This window comes from Motacilla alba, chromosome Z (genome assembly GCF_015832195.1).
Source record: "Motacilla alba alba isolate MOTALB_02 chromosome Z, Motacilla_alba_V1.0_pri, whole genome shotgun sequence".
In the NCBI taxonomy this organism is placed as follows: domain Eukaryota; kingdom Metazoa; phylum Chordata; class Aves; order Passeriformes; family Motacillidae; genus Motacilla; species Motacilla alba.
Genome location: NC_052046.1, coordinates 12,436,761 through 12,460,530, shown reverse-complemented (window position 1 = coordinate 12,460,530; position 23,770 = coordinate 12,436,761). Strand labels below are relative to the sequence as shown.

The 23,770-nt window shown below is 41.2% G+C and overlaps 1 protein-coding gene across 3 annotated transcripts in view; it reads right to left on the bottom strand.

Moving 5' to 3' along the window:
• The window catches only part of EGFLAM (EGF like, fibronectin type III and laminin G domains), a 75,665-nt gene that overhangs the window by 8,293 nt on the left and 43,602 nt on the right, over positions 1 to 23,770 (bottom strand). For 2 of the 3 annotated variants that reach the window (XM_038125257.1, XM_038125259.1), the window contains exons 8-19: positions 23,647 to 23,762; positions 23,054 to 23,390; positions 20,472 to 20,572; positions 19,138 to 19,238; positions 17,911 to 18,055; positions 15,868 to 16,057; positions 11,920 to 12,045; positions 10,926 to 11,169; positions 6,567 to 6,678; positions 4,938 to 5,054; positions 2,574 to 2,754; positions 307 to 330 (exon numbers count right to left, since the gene is read on the bottom strand). In XM_038125257.1, coding sequence (XP_037981185.1) covers positions 307 to 330; positions 2,574 to 2,754; positions 4,938 to 5,054; positions 6,567 to 6,678; positions 10,926 to 11,169; positions 11,920 to 12,045; positions 15,868 to 16,057; positions 17,911 to 18,055; positions 19,138 to 19,238; positions 20,472 to 20,572; positions 23,054 to 23,390; positions 23,647 to 23,762 — 1,794 coding nt within the window. The remainder of the gene's footprint in view (positions 1 to 306; positions 331 to 2,573; positions 2,755 to 4,937; positions 5,055 to 6,566; positions 6,679 to 10,925; positions 11,170 to 11,919; positions 12,046 to 15,867; positions 16,058 to 17,910; positions 18,056 to 19,137; positions 19,239 to 20,471; positions 20,573 to 23,053; positions 23,391 to 23,646; positions 23,763 to 23,770) is intronic. The other variant, XM_038125260.1, reaches the window with a different exon arrangement.

The window sequence follows — 23,770 nt, the reverse complement described above, 5'->3', positions numbered from 1 at the left end:
TCTCATGCCAAGAAGAACTGAGCTCCGGACTGCAGGGCAGTCTGAAGTCTCATCACAAAACCCTCAGCCAGCTACCTGGCCCCTCTGTTCTGCAAATACAGGGACAGCTCTATAGCCACTGTTCTGAGCTTGGCAAATGCTTTGGATGAAGTTTGAAATATCAACAGCATAATGTTTAAGGAAGTACTGTATAACTTTAGAAAATATTTTGGCTTAATGACAGAAATTTGCCATGCTTAATGGAAACCCAGCATCCAGACAAACACACAGTAACAGAGCAGTTTTCACATAATTTGCAGTACTTACTGTTTAGGCAGTAACTTCCACACTCTGCAGTGAGTCAGCACAAAACAAAACAAGAACATTCTGGGTTTATTATTCTAAAGCATAAAATTCTTCTTTAGTCCAAATTCATACCTACTTTTCTACAAATGTGTAATCTTCCACCTATGATTTGCTTAAATGACTACAATCACTGTGAAGGTAGTACTGTTTTCATAATTGGTTTGCTCCAAGTATCTATATTTGTCTGCTCAAAACACACAAAGGGACAAGACAGGGGGACCAGCAGCAAATCCTTCTGCTGGTCCTGCTTCTCAAATCTCAGCGACTTACCAGATTTTACCCATGGATCAGCTCTAGCCAAGAGAAAACAAGTGTTTGGTGTTCTCTTCCATCTTCCAGTTAAAGTATAAAAATACCTTTAGCACTCCCCAAGCTTGGACAGGAAATATAAAACCTAGCAATATCAGCAAAAACTCCACTGAATCGTCAGCTAATGATCCATTACAATCAATATCTCATACACCTTATACCAGCATTACTTGAGGTTTTAAGTGGTGTGCGTAATTTTGAAGGATGAGGTGCACTCCCTCAAAAGCACTTTGCTTTTTAGGGTTTTTTATAGCAGCCTACCACCAAGAAGGATGGAGACAGCACCTTCACTTCACATACCTTCTCACTGCACTAACCAAAAACCTGTTGTGAAACAGAAGGGGACACAGATGTGCATCTCACCTCAAGAATGTCTACAGCCCAACAGAGACACAGGTAAGGATTATTTTGAGGAATCTGTTTCAGGTGGTTCTCATCAAGGCTGTCATGAACTGAGGTTCAAGAGCAACTCCACGCTCTGTGCACATCTATCAGAAAACCTTTCAATTTTTGGTGGCAGCTGAGGCTGCACAAGTTCAGGGAGGTTGAGCTGCACCTGAATATGAGCCACAGGTATTAGGAACAGAAACCAGGTGGCTCATGCTTTTGGACCCCCTTAAAAATTAATAAAGATTGGATTCACATAGGCAGCAGCACCCAGGATCTGGCTAAGTAAAAGGAAAAAGGTGCTTCAGACTGTCTCTGAAAGCCTGGACATCCACTGAGGTGACAACAGCGAGGACATGCCAGCCAAGTGGCAGCACTGCTGGTACCATGAGCTCAGACACTGCTCCCTGGGCTCAGCACAGGCCAGGAGCTGAGCAGAGGTGAGGAGCCATGGCCCCAGCACTGCACACCAAACGGGCAGGCAGTCACACACCCTGCTGCAAAGCATTCCCTTGAATGACTGTTCTTGGACATGTATTGGTACTGCTGCAGATACCATCTTGAAGTCAGGAATTTAGCATCCTGCACATACCTAGAAAGCCAAAATCCCAATTCTCTTGCCTCCCTACAAAAAAGCCGGGGTAAATGACGTTGTTTCAGCTCTTAGTTAGACCACAACAACGTAAGCAAAGGGGATTCTTGCATTGCATTTTATTATAATGCTTTTGTTCTAAGATATTGTCTGTTTTGAAAAAAAGGCCAATATATTCATTGCAATTTAACCAAAACCACTACATTTAACTTTGAAGTTTATGACTGTGAGAAATGAAGCAGTGGGTGAAGACAATAATGTCAGCCAGCTCTTGAGTTTACTGTTACATTACAAAACTTCTGCTCAGGAATTTTTTAAGATCAAGCTTGACAGAAGTGAAACCACTCCATCTAGTGGAAGAACACAAAGCACAGTTTTTAAATGCTTTTTTTGCAACTTCTCCCTTTCCTGAATCTGATGTTTGAACTATTACAGTGGCTCTGAAGTAAAAAAAGTAATGTGCATGTGGATGAGTTTTCCTCCTTGGTGGTCTCCTTCGCCCCACCAAGGCAGGATCTCTGCAGATGGTCCAACCTCCATCAGAGTTGTCAGTGCCTAAAACAGGAGCAGACCTTTCTGTGTGTGAGATGTAACATAACTACTGTCCGGAGGACCCTGGCAGGAATTCCCCCTTTGCACAGCACTGCACAATTAGGGATGTGTACAAAGTGTTAGTGTTCAGGGTTGTTCACCACAAGCAACCAGATACCAGGTTGCTATCTATGGATCTTAGCCCTGTGCTGGGATAACAATTACCACATTCCTAAATAACAAAACAAATTCTTCCCTAGATACATGGAAAGCACACAGATGAAAGGGGTGCTCTGGCCTCCAGGGTTTCTATTTCAAGGCATGTGTACAGCAGCAGTTGTAGGTGCTAAATCTTCCTTATTTTTATGATCAGCTCCCGATCCCTGGGTTTATATCCAACCATTGTTACCTTTTTGGCAATGTTGCCCATCGAAGCCCAGGGGACAGTCACATTCGTAGCTGTCCTTCTTGGGAACACAGGTGCCTCCATTTGCACATGGTAAGGTCACACAGGGGTGGGCAGCATTTGCTAAGTTGATTCCAAAAGTGAAATCCTGTTTCACATCAATTGTCCGGTCATTCAAGACAATCTGTATGTTAAAAAAAAAAAGAAAAAAAGGTGTGAAAAGACAATGTTAAAACTTCCAAAACCAGAGTATCCTGCTGCTACTTAGAAGATTCCTCTGAAAGACTTCATTGAATTGTAACTCTCAAAACTTGGCCCAAACCCTATTCTTGTGTGCTTTCAAGTTACAGAGGTCCAGCTCATACTTTTGTTCCCCCTGATCCATTAAAGATTAATCTCTTTTGTGTCTTGTGAAACAGCCTAGGCAACCCCTGTAAGGGATGAAGCTGTGTGGAATTAACCAGGCCCTTGCCTGAACACTGGTGCAACACTGGTTGTAGCTGAACTGTGAGCTGGGATGGTAAAATTAGATGAGTGCTGATGTAGAAAAGCATTTCTGAGATCAGAAAACCCCCTAGGAGATGAGTGTTGACAACAGAAATACTAAGCAGAAAAGCTTGTTTTTCACATTTTCTATTGCTTTCTAGTATCTCATCTTGCCTGAAAGAAGCTAGAGTTAAGATGAATGAAAAACATAAATAATGACTTCACAAAACTGTTTGTATATAAATGGAAGAGAACTTCTAAATGCTGGGATTTTTCCAATATGTCAGCAGCATATGTTCTTCAAAATAAATCAACATTTGTATAATCTCAGCTGACATCTCAGCAAGAGGGATTGCATGCAGGCACAGCATCTGATCTCAGCTACATCAAAATAAGTATGTCTTAACAAACAATAGATTTTAAGGCCAGAACTGAGAAAGCAATAGCTGCTCTGGCTCCTACATAACTTGGACAATGCACCTTCGGGGATCCAACCGGTAGAACAGGTTACATAAAGCACTACACAATTATAACAGCAGAAAAAACATCCAGTCCTGTCATGTAACGAACCAGGGAAGACTGCACTATGTTTTCAGCTTCTTTCCAAATCTTGTTCCAGAGGTTAACAAGCCTCCACTCATAAAAACATGTCTTTTGTTTTAAATTTCTATTCAGTTTCCAGTCCTTGTTTCTCATCATGTCTTTTTCTGCATAATCCCAGCACCATATATCCAAAGAAATCTCATCCTTATCTAGGAACTAGAAGACCACAATAAAGTCACTTCTCAGCCTTATCTAACTGAACTAAACCTATTGTGATCTTAGATCTTTCTATACTGCATATTTTCCAGTACTCGGCGATGTTTGCAGCTCTATTTCTGTAGAGTTCTCCTAAATCCTACCATGTGTAAAGAAGGCAACCAAAGTTCCCAGTGCCCAAAAGGCAGGCAGTACTTTTCCTTGACATCCCATTCATGCCTCTGAGAATACAAATGTACCTTACTAAGTACATCACAGAGATAAAGGCTCACACTCTGCATTTCCCAATGCTTATCAGTGCCTTTACTCTATTGTATGACCCCTCACCTTGTAATTGTAACCTGTGTTAATTGCTCCTAGGCTCTCTGTCTTGCATCCCAAAATACATTGTGTTTAGTCAAGTCTACCTTCCAAATGACATTCATGTGCCTGACCTGTTCCCATCACTATTACTCACTCTAGTTTTCCTGAACTTCATGCTTTCTGCTAGATGGCTGACAAAAACAGTAAAAAGTGTTAGACTGAGTGATTAAACCATTTACACTGAACTACAATTACTTTTCTGTCCTGGAGCAATTATTAACTGCAGAGCTTTAAATTCTTTTTAATAAAAACTATTATTAAAAATTTGGTTTTATTTGTTATTTCTTTGCACTAATCTGATGCAATTCGGTCCTCTAAAACTGTGAGGATTCAGGCCCAACCTTTCAACTTTATCCAAGTTATTTTAAGTATGTTTAGAAAGAAAAATGTAAGTTCAGTTTCCACTTTCATTTGATTATTTACTGGGCCTGATACAAACTGCACTCATGCTCAGCTGATCACATGGGAACATCACCCCTAATGTCGGCTAACAATGGAAAACATCTCCTCCATACATGTGCCCCATATAAAATTGTAAGAGGGGAAAGCAGTATGGTGCACATCTCCATGGTGATGTAAGAGCACACTAGATGGACTTTTCACTGTGAAATAATCATTAAACCACTTCATGCTGGGCTCCCAAGGTGAGATCCTTGATTATTTTGAATATTGCCAGTTGAATAATGGCAGGTTTGCAGAAAAAGCATGCATGGATACAGCAGAAATAAGTGCCCACAGTGTGTTTCTCTGGGCACACACCTTCTGGATGCTCCCACTGAAGGGTCTGAGGATCCCAGAGTTCTTCTTCACATCATCATAATTAGGGACTCCACCAATAAATATTTCAGAGCTGCATTTAATCTGTGTAAAAGCCCCCTGCAAGAAACATAGAATAATATTTTATTAGAGTAGCTGGAACCATGCTTCTGTCTTCAGTTTAGTTGTCATATAGCTTATTTCAATGCCTCCTCTTTGTACAATCAAGAAAGTCATTGTAGGACACTCTTGACTGAATTTACACTATCCCTGTCAGAAGCAGCTGAAAAATCTCAAGTATTTAAAAATGGCAATAGTGAAGGAAGAAGGAAAGGAAACTGACTCATTGTGTTTTCTAACTGCACATATAGCTTTATTTGCAAGGACTTGAGGTACACTGATGTAAATCTATAACTACAATTAGGTTCATAAAGCTAAATTCAGAGCAAAGTTCATGCAACAGAGACTCAATCAGTATTTCCAACATCTAAGAGATAACCTAACGGAAGTTAGAGGGCTAAATGAAAGAAACATTGAGTACCAACTACCAGAAGCAGTTGCTCAGGATACCTGATAGGAATATTCAGGATCCTAGAGTTAACTGAAAGACATTTAACAGCTAAAGACAGAATAACTGTAACTCCAGTCCTGCAGAAGCTTCTGCTCCTCCTGGAGCACTGCAGTGCAGCACTTAAGAGAAAAAAAATGGGAGTCTTCACCTTAACCCATCTATCTAAAGAAGTCTTGAGTGCTCCAGTCAAATGTTTCTCACTCAATTTGTTTCCCAACAGACAACTGGAATTTAAATTTATTTAAATATTTGAAGAAAAGTCAAAGTTTTGATATAAGTTTCCCAGTTTTCTGAAAAGTCTGCTATGGGATTTTTCTGCTATGGGATTTTTTTGCTATGGGAGCTGGAGTCTGGTTTTCTGTCTGCACTCTCCACTAGGTAAAAGACATTCTTCCAGCAGGTCTAGGCTTGGCTTATATCAAAATAGAAAATATATCTCTGTGCAGGCATTTAAGTGCCCAGAGTGAATATCCTACTTGGTACAAGTACAGTTTCACTTTATCATAAATTTGACTCACAATGATCACTTGGTGACTGAAGAACAAAAAGCAAGTCATCAACTGCCTAATTGTTCCAGCACTTACTCTGGCCTGCAAATTACTTTAGCAAGAAGATGACAAAGAAACAATTCTCTTCACGTCTCCCTTTCCACGACAATATTCAGCAAAAAGCAAAAAAAGACTGGGCACATACTTTTCAGCATGATACTTCCCCAAATTACACCTCTCATAGTGCACACGTTGCTCAACAGACTTAGCCACAACAAGAACCAACAAAAGAACCTCAGGAAGATACATGAACCAGAACAAAAATATGAATACAGTTACATGTCAGGAGCAGGTATAGTTGGATTCCAGCAGGATCCCTGCCATTATGGGTGTCCTTGTCCTCAGAGGGAAGACCTTATGCACAAATTCCCAACTCTGGGCTTAAGAAAATGCTGTCCTAATGTGTATACTGTTTTAAGCCAGTAAGAGCTTTGACAGCAGGCTGTGAAGTCTACCATGCAATCACTTTACAGTCCAACAGCTGCATTCAAGACAAGTCTGCCATAAGCTCACCTCTGCCATCCCTTCCACTGGCTTCTGTTTGTCCACCTGCAGGATACCATTCTTTGCCGTGCGAGACACTCGCAATTCATGCCACTGACCCAAGCTGACAGGTTCTTCACTCCTGTTTTAAGGGCAAGAAAATTTTCAAGCATGTAACACTGTGCCTTTCTGATACTCTGTAATGTTAAAAAGTCAAGTCCTCTGGGATTATTTTCTAAATAAAAAATAAATATCAGCCACTGTGATTCTTCCCTCATAAGGAAGTAACAATCCTCTGCAAAGACCATATTTCTAGAGCAAATAACAAGCACTCTAGTTTTATTTATAAATTAAACACTATCACTAGCACACACTTTAGCTACCTCTGTGCTAGTTTTTCTGTTCAGTCATTTATAACATGTAAAAATGAGTTTTTGTCTCAGCTGTACATCCTCAATTCACTAAAAGCTTCCCACTTAATGGTTGGTTTAGCCCCACATTCCTCATCCTCTTTTAAAACAGAACTACTTTGTGTTGGCTTATCAGCTCTATTTATGCATCCTGTTACACTGACATCTACACACACACACACACGTGCAGCCCGGATGCTGTGCATAAAAGGGAAGTAATTAAAAAATTATCCTAATGATGTGATGAGATCTTGGCTAGGAACAATAATCCCCAGTTGTGCAAAGTATTCACCAGTCTCAAAGGAAGCATTTTTCAATCTTTACTGGCACAGCACTAATATGAATAGCAGCCTGTATGAAGGGCAAAACCACATTCCCTTTCACGAGTTCTATAGATCTTTGTATCTTGTTTTCAAATGTCATTTTACTACACTGGTTAAAGCATTTTATGTCTAAATGAGATGTAGCAGCCTTTCCTCCAGGAGGACTGGAAACTTGTGTTTGATTTACTGACCAAGCTGGAAAAATGAGAACTGTGTTATCTAGGACCCCTAAGACTTCCTAGCTTCAGTGAAAAAAATATATAATTTCTGGGTATGAAATAATGTTTTGTATTTTCAGAATACTTGCATTTAAAAACAAAACAAAAAAAATTTTGAAATTAAAAAAAGGAAAAAATAGTAATCTGTAATAGTGAGTCAACAGTGATTCAAATGCTGATTAAAAAACTTATATAAGTTTGAAAATGTGAAAATATTTTCTTTTTTTTCTTAACAATCAACATCAGTTTTTAAACCTTTCTGTCATGATTTTTTCAATCCTTCAGGTTTTCTTAAAGCTCATTTTCATCTATTTTAATGATGCTGGCAGTATTACTTGACACTTCTGAATGACACTTGGTTCACAAAACCACCACTAAAAATATTATCAAGCAATGCCAGTCACTTGTCCTCTTTCTTATGTAGCACCACTTAGGGTTTAACTGTTCTGGGTAAATCAATAGCTAAGCAAATCTAATCACCTTGAAGAAGTCAACATATACATATAAAGGAACCAGATAGGTTTGGCTACATAGTAAGTGGCAAAACAAACATTATCTCCTCTGCTGCTTAGGTCATCATCATGCTAACCCTCCTGCTTTGCTAGATTTAATTACAATCAGGGATGATTAAGCCTTGCAGAGTCATCACTTCAGAGCTGCAAGCTCTTTCATGGAATCATGGGCTTTTTGAAACCAACATGAGTTTGGTAACACTTTCTTCTGATGTTTGAACACTCCTGGCTCTTCATGTGCTGTGGGGTTACTTTTTCCCATGTACACCAAAGCTTAAAAAATACACCAGATCATGAAAATCTTGATCCTGCTTGGCCAAGGGAAATCCCAACAGCTTCTCCTCTGAGACATTCCAGCACTCAGGTTCTGCATCTGGCCACCCACTCTGCACCCCTTCTGCCTGTGGAGCCCCCAGAGCACACTGTTCTGCTTCCATCCTGGGATACATCAGGAAATCACAACCTCCACCAGCATCAGCTCTCCTACTGCTGCTGCTGACATACACAAATAAGCTTGCCTCATCCTAATTATAGTTATTATGGCTGTGTTCAGATTATGATATAATATCTAACAGCCTGGTGGTCCTATGGCAGAGCTATCAGGATGACCAGAGCTATATCCCTGTTAAAGACACAGTGTAGGCATGAAGTAGTTTGATAAAGATGGACTTTTAAGAGTACATTGACCAGGCAGGCACGAAAAACAGGGAATCTATTTGTCTTATTTAATCACTGACAGAGCTGATGACAGGGTGCGAGTTGCATATTTTATCTAGAAAAAAGAGCTAACAGGACAGTCTGACAATTTTCACTGAGTCCTGATGGTCTCCTGAGTCTTGCCCATTCTGCAGCTACCTCACCACACTCTTTTCCTCCAGTGCATGTAGCTCAGGCAGTAGCTGCCATCCAGCTTGCTCTTCTGCTTTCCAGCAGAAAGGGGCAGTTTCTACTCCCAGGCATATGCTTGTGGCTCTCTCTACATTTCATAACCCTACATATCAGATAAACTTCAGTACAAGGTGTTTTGAAGTCCTACAATATTCTTGGAAGAAAAAAAAAATTCTACTTTAGTATTTTATGGTTGCCAGTAACAGGAATTAGAAGGCTGCAATCAGCAAAGACTGAAGGCTGTTGTAAGAAGGGCTATTCTGAGTTGGAGAAAAAGTCTCCAAAATTAGCTATTTCTGCCACTTTTCAGCAAGAGAATAGAATAGGGCAAGTAGGAAGTGATTCTTCCCTTAATATATCCTATCAGCTTCTGGCAACTTGTCATTTAGCAATATCCTGAGTCAGAGGCTGCATCTGTACAATTGCATTTGATCTCCCTCAATGGAGCTTTCTTCAAATTTGTCCAATTTTTTTAAACCTATTTATAGTTTTGGCATCTGTAACTTGTTGTGACGATTAGTTTCCACAACTTATTCATGTACTCCTCTGAAAAAAAATAAACCCCAAACCCAAAGAAAAAAAGTCTTATTTTCTTTGGTTCCTTATTTTCTTTGCATATTGAAAAAATACAGAATACTCATTAATGTCCATGTCATTCATTATTTTAAAATCTCTATCATACTTCCACCAAACTCTTTATTTTCCAGGTTGAAAAGTCCTGCTGCGAAAGAGTTTTGTGGAAGATGTTTCATTCCCTCTTCTGGATGTCAAAACTACTCTTCCTTTTTAATTTTGCTAATTTCTTTTGAAATGATGTGACCAGAATAGCAGTAAGTTTTCAAGACAGGGTGCATTGTGGGCTTCAGCAGAGACATTCTTCCTTATTCCATTCCTAATAATTCTCTGCATTGTACTTACGTTTCCCTATTTGTCTCCAAACAGTTTGCTGTTGCTTCCACAGAGCTATCCATGATGACTCCAGGATCTTTCTCTGTCTGACAACACAAACTGTTTTTCACAGCTGTGCATTGTTAGGCTTGTGCATTATTTTGCATTTGCTCCCTCTATATTTCATATCTGATTTTGTCTGCAAAACTGACTGAGTTGTTTGCTTAAGTCCTCATTCATTGTAAAATCAGTACATTTTCCCTAATCACAGTATAGTCAAAATTCCTGATGCCCATCCACAGGAATCATTGCCATGCAAGACTTGCAGACAGTGTACACATTTTGCATAAGCTTTATATAGATAATTTCTAAGTATCAGGTCAGCCTGGTCAAACTGGCAGCCTCCTGGGCCATATCCAAGATACTCAGTGCCTCTGTTCAGCTCAGTGCCTTTTCAGAAAGCCCAGGAACAGTTGCCCAGTGACTGGGCACTCAGTTACACAGGGGGAGAGAGCAGTGGTTTTGAGACATTTCATTGCTTCTATCCTCCTAGACATTAATTTTGGATGCAATGAGTCACTCACAGAAGGTCTGTCTGGGAACCTTGGTGACCAGGTTAAACCACATATTTATGTTTTAGACAGCTGACGTAGTATAAATTGGATACTAGCCTCAGGTCCCTCAAAAAAAGCACTATGAGGAAGTGGAGGGACCTGGAGTTGTATCTTCTTGTGCCACCTCCAGCCTGGCACCCCTGCTTGGAACTGGAAACCAGAAAGGAGGATGCTCACATAAGTGCCAATATTGTGAAATCCTGTGGCTAGAAAGTATATGCATAAAATATTTATAGATCCCCTAACAGTGTCATGGGGGCAAGAAGGGAATTACTGCAATACCATACAGACACAAATATAACACCTGCAGTAAGACAAAGCATAAAGCTTTGAAATACACCAATGTAGGGAAAAAATCCTGTCCCCTTGACCAAAATTATTGTGTTTAATAGTGCTTCTGTGCTTCCTCAGAAGCAGGCACAAGAGACCAAGAGGCTCACACACCGTATCATAGGCTGTGACTCTTTTCAGTCCACTCCTCTCCTGGATCAGCACCGTGGCACTGTTGGGAAGCAAACACCAGCAGCACCATTTACCTGATAACAGCTGTTCCTGAGCCGCAGTCGAACCTGAACTCCACGTAGCCAGCCACCATGTTAATGGAGAGGAAGTCCTTGCTGTCTGTGTCATAGCTGTACAAAAGGACACCAGTCTCTAAATCTGGACGAAATGTCAGCTCAAACTCCATGAAGGAAAGGTAATTCTGTGGTTCCAAGGGCCAGGGTGTGCTAGCAAATGATCTTAAGGATTCGTTGAACTGAGGTATGGCCAAGGTGAGTGCTGGAAATCCAGAAATAACAAGCAGGTCACTTGAGGCTCAAACACAAAGGATTGACTCTTACTAACCAGTGTCTGTTCCTTGTGTTAAGTATTTAAGCTAATGATTAGCAAAACAACCTGATTTTTTTTTTAATCTAAATTAAAAATATTTTATAATCCTACCCAATACTAGTTAATCCCTTCCTTTTCTAGCGATGTATTTGTATTGTAAAGCATTTTGTACCTTTTATTTAGTGATTCATAATAGCGCCTTTCAAAGTAGCAAGCATGCACACAGTGGGTGGTAGCATGAAAATTTCTACAGCATAAAAAATAATGCCTCATGTATTTTAGTACTTGGATCTCTGATATTAGCAGGCAATTGACATTATGTCCTTTACATTTCAAAATATATAAATGGCACTGGTTTTAGGAGAAAGGTGGGTATTCTTTTAGGATTAATGTGCAGCTGTGGAGTGGTACATTATTTTAACTTCTGAATAGGAATTTCAAGATGCTTAAACTATGCTTAACTACAGTTAGTTTAAATAAGCAAAGAGATTTGAGAATAACAGATTGTGTAGGAGCTGGATGTAGCTCCAAAGCAGTAAGGGAAGGGTTTCCATAGGTGACTTTAAAAAGATGAAGTAACAAGTATTCTTTTCTGTCAGTGTAACAGTATGAGACCTCCTCGGGTGTCTCTAAGTGGAAAACACATCAAACACTAAATAACACACACAAAGAAATAGAGGCATGCCAGTATCCACTCACCTTCCTCGCAATGATGACCTTTAAATCCAAGAGGACAAAGGCAAATGTAAGAGTCTGCTTTGCTTGCAGTACAGGTGCCACTGTTGATGCAGGCTGCCTCATCACATATGCCACTGCTACATTCACCTAAACACAGGAGTCAGAACATCAATTTATCAAAGAAGTTTTTCAAAGAAGATTTATTTGGCTGTTGATCGCTGCCACTAACCAACACAATTTGCTCTTATGCCTAGATTCTTTCCCAATTTGTCAAATGGTGTGCAATTTAGACAAGGAAACCTGATTATTAGTATTTTTTTTAATATCAGACCAGCAAGAGACCTTATAAATAGCAAGGAGTAGCCCTTACAAGCAAACCATGATAGATGTAACATTCAATCATTCCTTGGATTACCTATTGTCTGCTCTTCTTCCTATTTTCTCATAAGATACAAATTTCTCTGAATTGTTTGCACCAAGCCTGGCTTAATTTTAATTATCTCAAGTGCTTCTTTGCTCACTATAAATTCATGCCATGCTGAGCATGAGAGGTGTTAATCATCATCAACTAATCTTATTAACCAAAATGAGGTTGTCTACCCTCTTGTCCACACTAAAAGGGATCCATACCATCAACATATGGACTTTTTAAGAAGCATCTCTACTATGCTGGCACATCAACTTATATAACAAGGAGGGTATTTCTTCTTGCAGGATTTTAGCTGAAATTGTTGTAGAACAAATAAATTCTCATTTGCTTCTTAAAACTGATATCTATAAAACTGTCAAACTGAAACTATTCAACCATCAAACTTACACCTGATTGAAGTTCTTGTTGAATTTATTTTCTCTTTTAGTTTCTGATCAAGTAACTCTCCCCTCATCAATAGTAACAAACTACATCATCTGTATACATTAAGAGAGACCAAGTTGTGGTGTACAACAGTAAGCACACCATTTGGAGTGGCTTAGTGTCTTAAAGCAAACTAACAATTACACATTTATTTTGAGGGACATTGAAGTATCACCTCTGAGATGACAAAGATTTCACGAGGCAGTTCTGGCAATAAACACTTGGGGAACAGTTTTGTAACTTGAGGTGAGTAAGAGAAGTCTTGAAAAACTATTGCAAGAAGGGGATATGCCCTTTTTGGGGGTTTATTTTGGTGGTTTCTTTTTTCTTTTTTCTTTGCTTGGTTTTTTTGGTTTTTTGGGTTGGTTGGGGTTTTTTTGGGGTTTTTTTTGGGTTTTTTTGTTTGTTTGTTTGTTTTTGTTGTTGTTGTTGTTGTTTAAACACAGCACTCTGATTGCAATGACAGTTTTGAGAGCAGGTCTCTACACATCTTCAGTAAGGCACTGGTGTTTGTACAGCCCCAGCTTTACAGTTTGAATTCCCAACCCAAAGGCAGAAAGAAAACCACAAACAAATATGCAGCTATAAATGGCAGATGTGGTCCATCCAAATCACTCCGCTCTCCACAGTGGAAAACAACCTTTTCTAACTAACTCAGGGCAGAAGCAGAAACAACTCACAGGTCATCTGGCACAACTCCCTGATAGACCAGACTTGTCTCCTATTGCTCATCTACAAATCTCCTACCAGGACCACTTTTCGTTGTATGGACGGAAGGTCTGAGTACAGCAGCCATGACACAGGACTCCAGGGCTGACTTGAGGAGCACAGACAAAACACACAAGTCCCCCAGCAGGGAAAAAATGCTCCTTTTCCATGGAAGGGGACAGTTACATCTGCCCCATGCCCAGCCACGGGATCAGGGGTGCTCATTGAGCTGTCTTTGCCTCTTCTGGCCTGCACTGTTAATGGCCACAAGTGAACCAAGGCAGGACAGGTATCTTGTCCCTCAGATCCTTCACACACCCACCAATTATCGTGACACTGACAGAATGGCACTAGCTCTGTTTTACAGGCAAGGAAACAGAGCCAAGACATGTGTAAACAAGGATCTCTATGCATCAAGTGTGTGATCTCTATGCATCAATGCTCATCTTTGCTGCATCTGTTCCAGTGTTAATGTTGACAGTATGTTCAAACAGATCAGAGTTAAACAAAGTCTTTGAGAAAAGAACAAAGAAGACAACAGCAACAGGACCAGTCATGGGATCCCTGATTTGAGAAACAGCTTGAACTGGAGTAGTCTTGACATTGAAGGACAGGATGCTCTCCCAGTGTCCCAGTGGCTTTTCACAGCCTTTGGGCCAGCATAGGTGACTGTGCTGAAGAGGCAAACCACAAGTGTGTTGGCTTCATTTGCTTGGCTCCAACAGCAGATGAAGAAGGAGAGAAGCTGCAGCAGGAGTCCCGGGGTCCTGCCATGCCCGCTCCAAACCATGCCCAGTGGTTGGACCATCCTCTGTTGGTCCCTCAGCTCATAGCGGGACCTCTGCTGTAGCCAGAAGAGAGAGCAGAGAGATGGACGGACCCCTCTCCTCGCCTCCCTCAGTTCTGTGATCCATGTAGCACAGCTGTCCTGTCCTGTTTATATACTGTGCCAACAGAAAAAAATCTCCAAGTGACTGACTCACAAAAGTCATTCCTAAACCCTAGCAGAGCTTACTTGCAAGTTTTTATTTTGAGTTATACTTACATGAACTATTGTTTGCAAGTCTCTTCTGGTACAGTTTCATATAAATGTGTGCAGTCACACAAGGACAACAAGGCGTTAGCAGTCAGTTTCGAGTCACACATGGCAGAGCACAGCATTTATTTTCATTGATGTTGATTGTTAATGCAATAGTATGTGGAGCATTCATGGATGGGAATGAAGCTAGCTGCATCCCAAAAGGCAATAGAGATTAGGGCTAGAGAAGTTCAGCCAGGCTTTCATCTGTCTAAATTCCATAGATTCTCACTCTATCGTGAAATTACACTCTGATACCAAAATCTTACTCTTTTCAGCAACTGTTTCTTTGGCCAGTCTGTTCTACCCCTATATTGCACAGAACTTTGGCCATGTTATCTAGAGAATACAGAGTAATTGTTAAGAAGTTTCTCATAAATAATTTCCTTCTTGGGATGTTAAATCCACAGCTATAGAAGAGAAGAAAGATGACTTTGTGGCTGAAGCATGGTAGGGAGAATTCAGTGGTATGGAATCTATTTCTTGCTGTTAGCCCTTGCCTTCTGAATTGGGTTTATCCTTCTTCTTATACTGTATAGACTGGGAGATCATTAAAGCAAGGATTTTGTTGCCCTGCCTTTTTTCAAGTGCCCACTAAAAGGATTAAATACTTGAATAAATAAGACAAGACCAGTTAATTAGCTTCCCTACTTCTCCACCTTTTACTCTATGAAGGGAAAATAATTTTATAATAACACTTCAAAAAGCTGCTGGAAGCATTTATTCCAAGATATTTTTAAATCATACCATGACTCTGGATAGCAAAACAAAGGATGGTATAAAGGAAAGCCAATATACTTCAGCAGTGGTTGGGTGTAACACAGAAAGCCTTCTGTAACATCCACAGGGCTGCTGCGGGCCTGAGAGAACCATGTATTACTTTGGACAAGTGCAATGATGTCTTTAGGCAAAACGCATTTTGTTGGGTCCGTATTGTTTCAAACACAAGCTCAGCATACAAAATATTGATTTCTGATGACGTGACTGTGTCAGTCAGGGGCATGAAGAGGTGCCCTGAGAGCTGCTGGCAGAAATACCGGCGCAGTTATAATGATATCTCCAACACAGATCTTACTGTTCTCTCATGAAAATGGGTTTACTATTTACTGTGCACAGTGTGTCCACAAAGGGCTTGCTTGTGCAGCCTGATGAACTGTCTTGCTACAGACCCAGCAAGAGCAATGTGCAAAGGAACAGAGGAAAACCAGGCCAGAAATAGAGACTGTGCCTTCCCCCTCTCAAACCTGGACCATTGCTCAATTTGTCCCAACAGGATAAAAAATAACCCCGGGTTAGTAACTGATTAAAGACCCCACACCATTACACTCACCGACGTCAGCACCACTGAGAGCTTTCCCTAATGGCCAGGGTCTCATGTCAATTATCTTTCCATTGATGCTCAGTGCCTGGACGCAGCCCTGGAAGCCGCGGTTGGTGCCGGTGGCCCTGACCAGCCAGTACACGCTGGGAGCACCGCCAACGTAGAAGGGAGTCTGGAACGTGATTTTGCTGTACTGGCCCTGAAGGGAGAGCAGAGCACAGCATGCTGTGTAACAGATATAACACTGGAGAAATCATTAAGCCACAGCGCTTTACAATCCAGTCTTTTCCTCCACGAAGAACTGCGTCAGGGAATGTTGTTCATTGGTAATTCCTTCCCGTTAGTCATTCCCTAAATCAGTCCACCATTTGAAATCAACCTTTTTCACCTGCATCCCATCAGGATAACATGAACTACTAAAAGCACAATAAAAAAGACCAGAAATCACTGTTCTGAGGAGAAAGCATGGTCTGTCTTTTGCTGCAATGTCTTCCTTTCTTTCTGCCAAAAAATTGTTTGTCTTCTAAACTGCAAGCCCTGAGGGACAGACCAATGAGATATTGTCTTTTGGACAGAATCCCACAAGTGTTCAGTATTAATAATTATGAAATGACAAAAAAAGGAAAAAAAACAAAGAAAAGGCAAAAGCCAGTAAAGTTACAACTTAGCAGGGTTCTGCTCACTTTGCCATTGCTAAATGTACTGCCCATCTCTTTAACAAATCTATAGAAACCTACATATACAAGTTTAATAAAATTGCTACAGTGAAAGAACAAAAAACATCAAAACCAACAGAACGTTTTTGGACCACTGACCCAAACTCCACGCTACTGCAGACAAATGAGTCAAAATTCCTTCCACAAACTGATCAAAATATGACTTTTCCTCCTACTCAAGAGCTCTTTCAAAACCCCATGGACCTTTAGAAGAAAATATTAAAAACTCTCAGTTATTTGGGGCCAGGTTTTACCAACCTGTGCTTTTGACAGCACTGACCTCTAGCCTAAAATCCTTCAGGATTTTTCACCCCTGCCCAGCACCCATAGCATTTATAAAAACACATTCTATCACCATAGCCTGTATTTGGGCAGGCTAAATAAGCTGAGGTTATTGAGATTGCAGGTATTTGCTTGCAAAGTACACTGCAGAAGCTGTACATATATCTCCTGACTCACATCTGCCCTTTGCATGGCCTCATAGCATTGGTAGCAGCAACACATGACACACTGAAATTCTTTCCTCTGTCATTTCCAGCTGATGAGAACTCAATACACTGCAATTCTTTCTCTTCAGTGTCTGCACATAAAAGTGGAAAGTAATAAGACATCTGAAGCTGCTTTCTTTCAGGGCTAGGGATAGCATGTTAATAGTGGCTATCAAAGGAAAGACATCTGAAACAATTTGAAATTGCCTTTTCTTCCAGTGCCTTAATTTTGTTTTCTGGCCCAGCAACAGATGAGCAAGTCAAAGCAACTTCCTGTATTATATTTTATCTTGTCAGCCCTGTATGAACTTGATGGTGTTAACATAAGTCAGGGTAGAATGTCTATCTCCATTACTATGCTTAAATCTTTGTCCAGGATATGCATGTAATTACACCTCTGTATACCAATCTCATGTGGATATGTGCATATTATACATAAATATATACTCATACATACATATGCATCTAATTTTTATTTCTGAGGAAGCAGAACAGTTCTCTGAGGCTTGAAAAAGAAAGCGATCAGGGGCAGCAGCTGTACAATCTAGTAAACTTCTAATGGCCTGTATTTGAGACTGGCATGGGGTAGCTGAAGGGTGGCAGAGCAAACATGGAGCACAACAGGGAAACAGTGATGGAATTCAGCCCTGAGATACTTATCTCTGTCATTTCTAGATTATGTATTTGGAAGAGTAATCTGTACTCTGATCTTAGTTCACTAAATGTCCTAACACCAATAAATAAAACTGCACCTTTTAAATCTGATCAGGCTTCTGGTGGCAAGAAAAGAAACAACATTACAACCTTGAGAGACCCCAAGATCAAGCCACAAAGGCAGGATTACCAACCTGAGATTTTCCTGTCACTGGAGCATTGTTGTCCATCCTGAGCCAGCCATTCACCCCATCTCTGAACAATGTGACACTGTGCCAGTTCCCCAGCTTGATTTTGTTTTCACTCGTTATGACTCCAACTCCCGTGCCACAGTTGAACCTGGGATCATGAGATGGAGAGGGCAAGGTGATAATCTTACATTGACCAAATAACCAAAAGTTGGTTTTAGACTCCAAATATTCTTTTTGCACTTGGGAACCTCTCTGTTCCACACTGCATATTAGCACAAGAAATTCAGAGAGCAAGTCTACATAAGATCTGTTCCAAATTTCAAACTTCATTATCTGTCTTCCAACGTGGAGATTTTGCATTCTCAGTCCATAGCAAGTGCATTGCCAAGCTTGCCAACAGCTGAAACTGTTTCAAGATGGAGGGTATTACAAACTGAGTTCATGCTATCACAGTAATTTCTCCTGGGAATTTTTCTAGCTCCCTGGTGAAAGGCAGTGATACATTAATAACTCTGCTAGTCTATTTGAAACCCAGCATTGATTGACAGGAAGACCTCCAGGAAAGCTGAATGTGCACAAAATGTCCCATTTTCCCTGACTGTCATGCAGTGCAGGTGAACAGAAACACAATTAAGGCACATCACCCACTTCGTTATTCCCACTTTTAAAGGACTCACCCTCCCAATTTAGGAGACCCTGGAAATAACTCTTTCATTTGCTTCATATCTACCGGACCACAAGAAACCCCTTTCATCTTCATTTAAGAAACATAAACAAGGTGTCATCTAAACAAAGCATATAAGATGAAGTTCCTGGCCCCTTGCTGGCACTACATCCTTTGTTTTGCTACATTATCTGCAAGCCTTTTTCTGTTTAGTAAAAACACTGACTCAATATACCATCAATCTACCACCAGCTTAGTAAATACATTGGCTCACTGGCATCTCTGGTAACATAGCTATGAGCCCCAGAAAAATGTCTTAAAGAAAACTGATAATTTTGCCTTTAAACTGAGGTCTGAATAAAAGAGCTCAACAGGGCACATGTTCACACACTAAAAAATATGAGAGAAAAAAGTATTAAAGTACTCTTAAATGAAATTATACTGTCCATTTGGTGCACTGTATGGGGCAGAAGTGAAAGACACTGGAGATATTCATCACATGTAGCAGTCCCAGGAGGAAGCAACAGCCATTTCTCTTTGCATCATATTTAGGATGGAGGTTTTACCTGAACTGGAGGCTACGTCGGATAATTGCCAGTGACATAAAATCACCACGACCATGTTCATTTTCTCCACAGTACAGCAGCAAACCATCTTCAGATTCAGCCTGCAATCATTGTGCCAACATGAAAAATCAAAGCCTCACAATTACAGATAAAAGCAAGCAGCAGTGGGGGACTTTTCTCCAGAAAAGGGTCATCATTTTTCAGAATGAGTTTTTAAGTTGCCGAATCAGAATTGTTTGATCAGTTTTGAATCCTGCATTTGAAAAACCTAGACAATCACTGCCTTAATGGTTAAACAATTTAAGACCATCTCCTAAAGTATGATACTATCAGACCTGAAAAAAAGCCTGGAGGTACTAAAGACTGTCAGACACATCCCATACGAGACTCCTGAGTAAAAAGTCTAGCAAGAATGTCCTAGCAAGCCTGGTAAGGGTAGACACATCAGACTCACTGTGTATGAATACATACACCCTACTTCACATGTTCCATGAGACTGACACTCCTCAAGCCAAACAAGCTGTGCTGGCAGCATTTCTCCATATGCTCATAGCAGCTGACACGGTGGCTTTTTGCAGCCATCCTGCATATTAAAATGGCAAGTTGCCAGAGGAGTGTAAGATCACCACTGAGGCAACTGATTGCTGCTGCTTTAGTAACAGCCTCCTTCCCAGATTGTGAAGCTGGTGAGTCTGCTTTATGTGGGGGTGGGGATGCATCCAAGAGCTTGGCCACCCTCCCTAGAGGCAGCCCTACATGTTCTGTCCATAATGAACAGACAGCACCAACACAAGCCAGCATGGGGTGTATCCCCACTTTAATCCTGCATTTTAAGTAATACGGTATCCTGAATGTATTAGTAGCCCATGTCCCAAACTTCAGAGGGGGAAAATAATGTCCACGAAGATCCTGCAGGGTGGGAAAGGAATGCTGTATATATGGCAGTGTTTTGCTTAATATGACAGGATCATAATCTCTTATCCACAAAGATACTGCATACCACTTTCAAAGTCTAATTCACAAAAATTCTTTGTGTTCTTCAGCCTGTAGCTCAACCACATGACTGTAACCTTGCCAACGTACACTGCTGCTAGTCCACAACTACTAGTCCCAGGGGTTCTGTCATGCAGTGCTTACCAACAGTGGATGAACACCCTTCAGCTGCTTACAAACTTAATTTATATTCACTGAGGGTCGAGCCAGATCTTTGCAGATGAAGGTTACACACAGGTTCACTACAATTACACTGAAGCTAAATTACTGCTCTATTGTCCACCACATCAGAGTAAGTACATAAAATTTAAAACACCAATGTGAGAATTCCTTTAACTTACCCTGAATTCAAGGGTAATTTGAAATGTCTGATAGGACTTTTTCAATGGTTCAAAGGTGATATATGAGTAACCAGAGAACTGAGGATACTGGATACTAATGTCTGAAAAGTAAAGAGGGAAGCATGTTATTTAGCAGGTTTCTTCCAAATAAAAAACCATATACACATTTAGTAGTGGATAACATCAGGTGCCAATGAAAGGCAGAGTTCCTCTAGAGACAACCATTAGTCACTAGCAGTCAACAATCAGTTAACCTATTACCTTGTCCTCCCACCACTTTTTACAGCTAATTCCTTTATTCCCAAGGACCCGATGAACTTGGAAAGAAACAGGATACTGAGGGCCAAATAATGCTCAATAGTTTAATCAGAGAGTTCAAAGAATTTCAGCAGGTTTTCATCCTTGTTATAGAATAAAGATCTCATCAACTTTATATTTATCTTCTTTTAAGAACTGATTTAAGAAAGAAAGGACAAAGTAATTTTCTGTTCTGCAGGATTACAAAAACACACATGGGAAATATGACCAGACTCTAGGCAGCATTAGTCATTGCTACTCTGTAGCTGCTGCATTCAGCATCTGGAGAATCACTGGATGTCTCATAACAACCCAACAGGTTCCAGCTCTTCTCTCAAGTCAGCTCAGGACAGAACCTAAAAGGAGTGATGGGGAGAAGAGAGTCCTTGCAGGCATCCTTCCATCCCTTGCTGCAACAGTGGCTCTTTTAAATGCTCTTGTCAAATGGCATTATCAACCCTCACCCTTTGCTGTCTTGTGTTAGACCCTGACCCTGAGAGAAAATGAAAATTAGAGATGTCTTACTGCTAGCCACTGTCAGCTGTAAAATTACCATTGCAGCCTATTTTCCTAAGAAGCACTGAGGACAGACACAGTTTCAGGACTGAGTTTTTATACTGACAGTGGATTTAAGTCTAATAAGGAAGGAAGGATGAGGATTCCTATTCCTCTTTGCTATTCAAATACTGTTTTTCTCACTCAGTTTTTGAATCTGGGTAGAGTTCTCTCAGCGTTTTTGCTTGCAAGGCATACATTTTAGGCTGAGTTGAAGGGGATTAGTGCTATAAACCTGAATGCAACCACAGCAGAGGGCTATTATCTCATGTCCTGATCACAAGCAGAACTGACTGGACCAGAGTGCCAGGCAGCTATTGAATGTGAAGAAAAGTCTGTTTCCATTCAGATTAATATATTATTTAACAATATTGGCTGTTGAAGACAAACTCGGTACAAAGGAGTATTGGCACATGATGTTTACTTTGGAGTAACACCCTCCCCTGTGAAAAACAGAGGGTTTGATCTGGTGTTAATAGACTGCTTTACAAGTTGTATATGGCCTTGTCAGTTCAAATAAATCCTCAACTCTTCATACTTGATCAAGTACTAAAATCATATCTTGCAGCTGTTCCATGTCGCTGAGTCACATCAAATTGTTTTCAGAAGGAGCTCTCTTTGTTCCAGCACTCCAGTTTAAGAAGATGAAGCACCCTCGGTGTCTGTATCCCTGATGCATGACACTGTGCAACATGAAAGTCTAACATAACCCTGTAGAAGAAACATGTGTCCCTGATGCTTTGCTGTATGGCACAGTCTTGGCAGATCAGATCAGCAAGCAGAGGGATGGGCAGATCAGTTCCTTCTTAGCTGGAGGAACAGCACCACCACCAGCCAATGGGACATTTTCTTTTCATGAGCCCTGGCATTCATCTGACCCCTTGGTCACCAAACCAGAAGAAAAATTACTTCAGGAGGAAAAAGTGGCCTGGTGAGGGAGCTGGACTGGCTCACCAGGAGACCTGCTCAGTGTTGAACTTGTGAAAGGGTGGGTTTAGGTGTCTAGAGGGAAAGAACAAGAAGGCAGTGAAGGAAGAAGTAGGACAGGCTCCTTCAACTCAGCAAGTACTTGCCATGGCTCAGCTGCCCTGAAAAGAGGCAATAGGATATGTGGCAAGTCCTGACAAACACATCCTCACATGGACCTAGCCTTCAGGACATGCTTTTTGAACTGGGGATGAGATTTTGTTCCTCCCTTGCCCCAGTTTGCCTGACACGAGTGCTGCACTACAGACTTGCAGACCATGGGGAAAGCCTCCTCTGGAGGAATTTTTACAATGGGAGCTTTCTCGCATCCCTGCGGTGGGACCAGCATCATCTGGACCACAGAGAAAATGAGGGAGGGTCAGGGCTTCAGCTGCAAGTGTCAAAGAGGGGTTGAATGTCTTCAGCTTCCACCTGAGGGTGTCATGATTGGATCCTGTCACACCTGGTGATTAACAGCATACCTGCTCCACTATCTCCTGACTCTTAGTTGCAGGAAGGAGGATTAACTGCCCCTGTGCATCTTTACACGGGTTCTGCATTCAGCTTTTTTAAGGAATGACTTTTTCCCACCTCATTGAGGGAAAAAAGCAAATGGGGTGATGCCTGAACTGCAATTTGCCACTGGTAGGGATCCACAAAGCCCAGCTGGCTATTCCCAAAGTGCACATTGGTGGGCTCTTTGCAAAGCCACTCCTTGACCCAGAAAAAGAGCAGCCAGCAGCAGTGGGCACACAGAAACCTACCTTCCTCACACGCCTCCCCTCCTTTGCCCAAGTTGCAGTGGCAGCGTGAGCCGCCCCGGTCATAGTCGTTGATGCAGAAGCTGTCGGCAGAGCACACGGCCTCGTCGCAGGACAGGTCAGAGAGGCGCGCGGCAGAGGACGCGCTGCCCCTCCGCGCGGCCCGCGCTGTGGTCACCCTCGCTGTGGTCGAAGGCCGTGTGCTGGCAGCAGTGGAAGTAGTGGGCTCAGAAGTGGTTGTTAGGACCCGTGACAGGAGCCTGGAACTAGACCCTGGAGTGACCTTTGTTTCAACCAGAAATTTTCTGTTGCCTCCTTTGATAGCAGGAAGTGGTCTGAGCTGAAAGGAAGTAAAGAAACACTAATTTAGTAAAATATAAATGCTATGGGGAAATGAAATTAGTACCTTTCAAGATACAGATCTGAGGCAACAAACTCATCCTCAATGAAGAAAAAGAAGTGACCACATCACTATATCTAAGCACTTAATTATCAAATATTAAATGTCTTGAGAGGACCGGACACTTTAAAATATCCAGAAAGAAAGAAAGAAAGTAAAGAAAACGAAAGTGCCAAAGACAAATCTTGACATTTACCTCTTCTATATAAATGTCATAGTCTGAATCATCGACATCAAATCCATCACCATCACCAGTCACTGTGTCTGTGATGTACCGATGCCCATAGCTTCCACTTCCCAACTCCTCAGAGCCTGAAAAG